Source organism: Habropoda laboriosa, unplaced genomic scaffold (assembly GCF_001263275.1).
Source record: "Habropoda laboriosa isolate 0110345459 unplaced genomic scaffold, ASM126327v1 scaffold67, whole genome shotgun sequence".
In the NCBI taxonomy this organism is placed as follows: Eukaryota; Metazoa; Arthropoda; class Insecta; order Hymenoptera; family Apidae; genus Habropoda; species Habropoda laboriosa.
The window spans coordinates 3,575,341-3,576,999 of record NW_017100242.1 but is presented as its reverse complement, the minus strand read 5'-3'; the positions used below and the strand labels follow the sequence as shown (position 1 = coordinate 3,576,999).

Here is a 1,659-nt window from a genome sequence, read left to right as displayed (position 1 = left end):
TTTTATTTTCATATTTTCATAATTATAAATACAATGAAATATTTTTTCAATTTACACATTACTAGAAATTACGTTTATATTTATGAATGTTTATGTACTAAAACATCTATACATTAAATTTGTTGCTTATACTTATGGAATCTCATATTTGCAACTGGTTGTTTCTTAATAAGATTTTTTTCGTTCATAAATGGAATTAATATTTCAGGAATTTTAATGCGAGCATGTTTTGTTTGATGTGTTTCACAAAGTGCAATTAACATACGAGGTATAGCACATGCAGTTCCATTTAAAGTATGAACATGCAAAAGTTTTCCATCTTTTGTTTTATATTTTATACCGAGCCGTCGTGATTGGTAATCTGTACAATTACTGCAACTTGATAATTCTCCATATAATTTTCTTCCAGGCATCCAACCTTCCATGTCGACTTTCCTAAATATATAAATTTGTAAAATGACATTGAAGAACTTAAAATTTAGTTAGACATGTACATATATTATATTACAAACCTATATGCTGGAGCTCCTAAATCATAAGGTGGCATATCAATTATTCGAAAATGTAAATTTAGAGAAGAAAATAAATTTTCTTGAATTTCTTGAAGTTCTTCAAATTGTTTTGTAGATTTTTCATGTTCAGAACATACAAACATTTCAACTTTTGTAAACTGATGAACCCTTAATTAAAATAAATAAACTTGGATACTAAAGATATTAAACAGTTCTTTAATCAAATATTTAGTTAAAATAATTACTAGGTCATTACAATAACTACATATATTTAAAAACAAGTAAAACATGATATTACCTATATATACCCCTTTCTTCTATAATACTTGAAGTTTCTGCTCTAAAACATCTGCTTACAGCAGCCATTTTTAATGGTAAATCTGCAGCATCAAATATAGTATTCATAACTTTATAAGCTAATGACATTTCTGCTGTTCCAGATAGACTGTAATCTTGTTCATAAAAAGGATTCAAACTATATACAAGAGTTCTTCCATTATCTGATATCAAACCACATCTTTCTATAATTTTGGTAGGAATAATATCAGGTACAGAAACAAGTTTAAAACCATGCCTCATTAATTCTTTGATTGTATAGTGGACTAATACTTCTTCTAATTCTGCTAAATCTCCTAAAAATATGTAACCTCGTTGTCCTATTAAAGCTCCCAAGGATTGTTTTAATAATTTTAAATCTGTAGCTATTTTTACAAATTCTTGTGGTTCAAAATCAAATAGTGGCTTAGATCCACATTCCTTTAATATTTTTGGTTCTTTGCCATAAGATAATACCATTGGATCTGTTTGATTTGGTATTTTACTCAACTCATACAAAAAAGATTCCTTTAATTCAGATTTCTCTGAAAGCTCTAGAACCTTATCAATATTCCCAATACTTTTTCTTGCCATTATATTATTGAAAATAATATCTCGATTTGATGGATTACATAAAAAATTTGTATCATATTCAGGTTCTGGAATATGTTGTATTGTATCTATGTTACATTGCACAGATTGTTTTCTAAACTGTAAAAAATATATATAGCATTAATTAAATTTAATTATGAAAATATTAAAACAGAATGTATATATGTACACATACATACATATTTTTCAATATTTTATTTTATTTTTATTATATTATATA

General features: G+C 25.9%; 1 protein-coding gene across 1 annotated transcript in view; it reads right to left on the bottom strand.

The window, feature by feature from the left end:
* Positions 1 to 113: 113 nt before the first annotated feature.
* Positions 114 to 1,659, bottom strand: part of LOC108571927 (serine--tRNA ligase, mitochondrial) — a 1,955-nt gene continuing 409 nt past the window's right edge. The window contains exons 2-4 of the mRNA XM_017934085.1: positions 811 to 1,533; positions 513 to 680; positions 114 to 435 (exon numbers count right to left, since the gene is read on the bottom strand). Coding sequence (XP_017789574.1) covers positions 114 to 435; positions 513 to 680; positions 811 to 1,533 — 1,213 coding nt within the window. The remainder of the gene's footprint in view (positions 436 to 512; positions 681 to 810; positions 1,534 to 1,659) is intronic.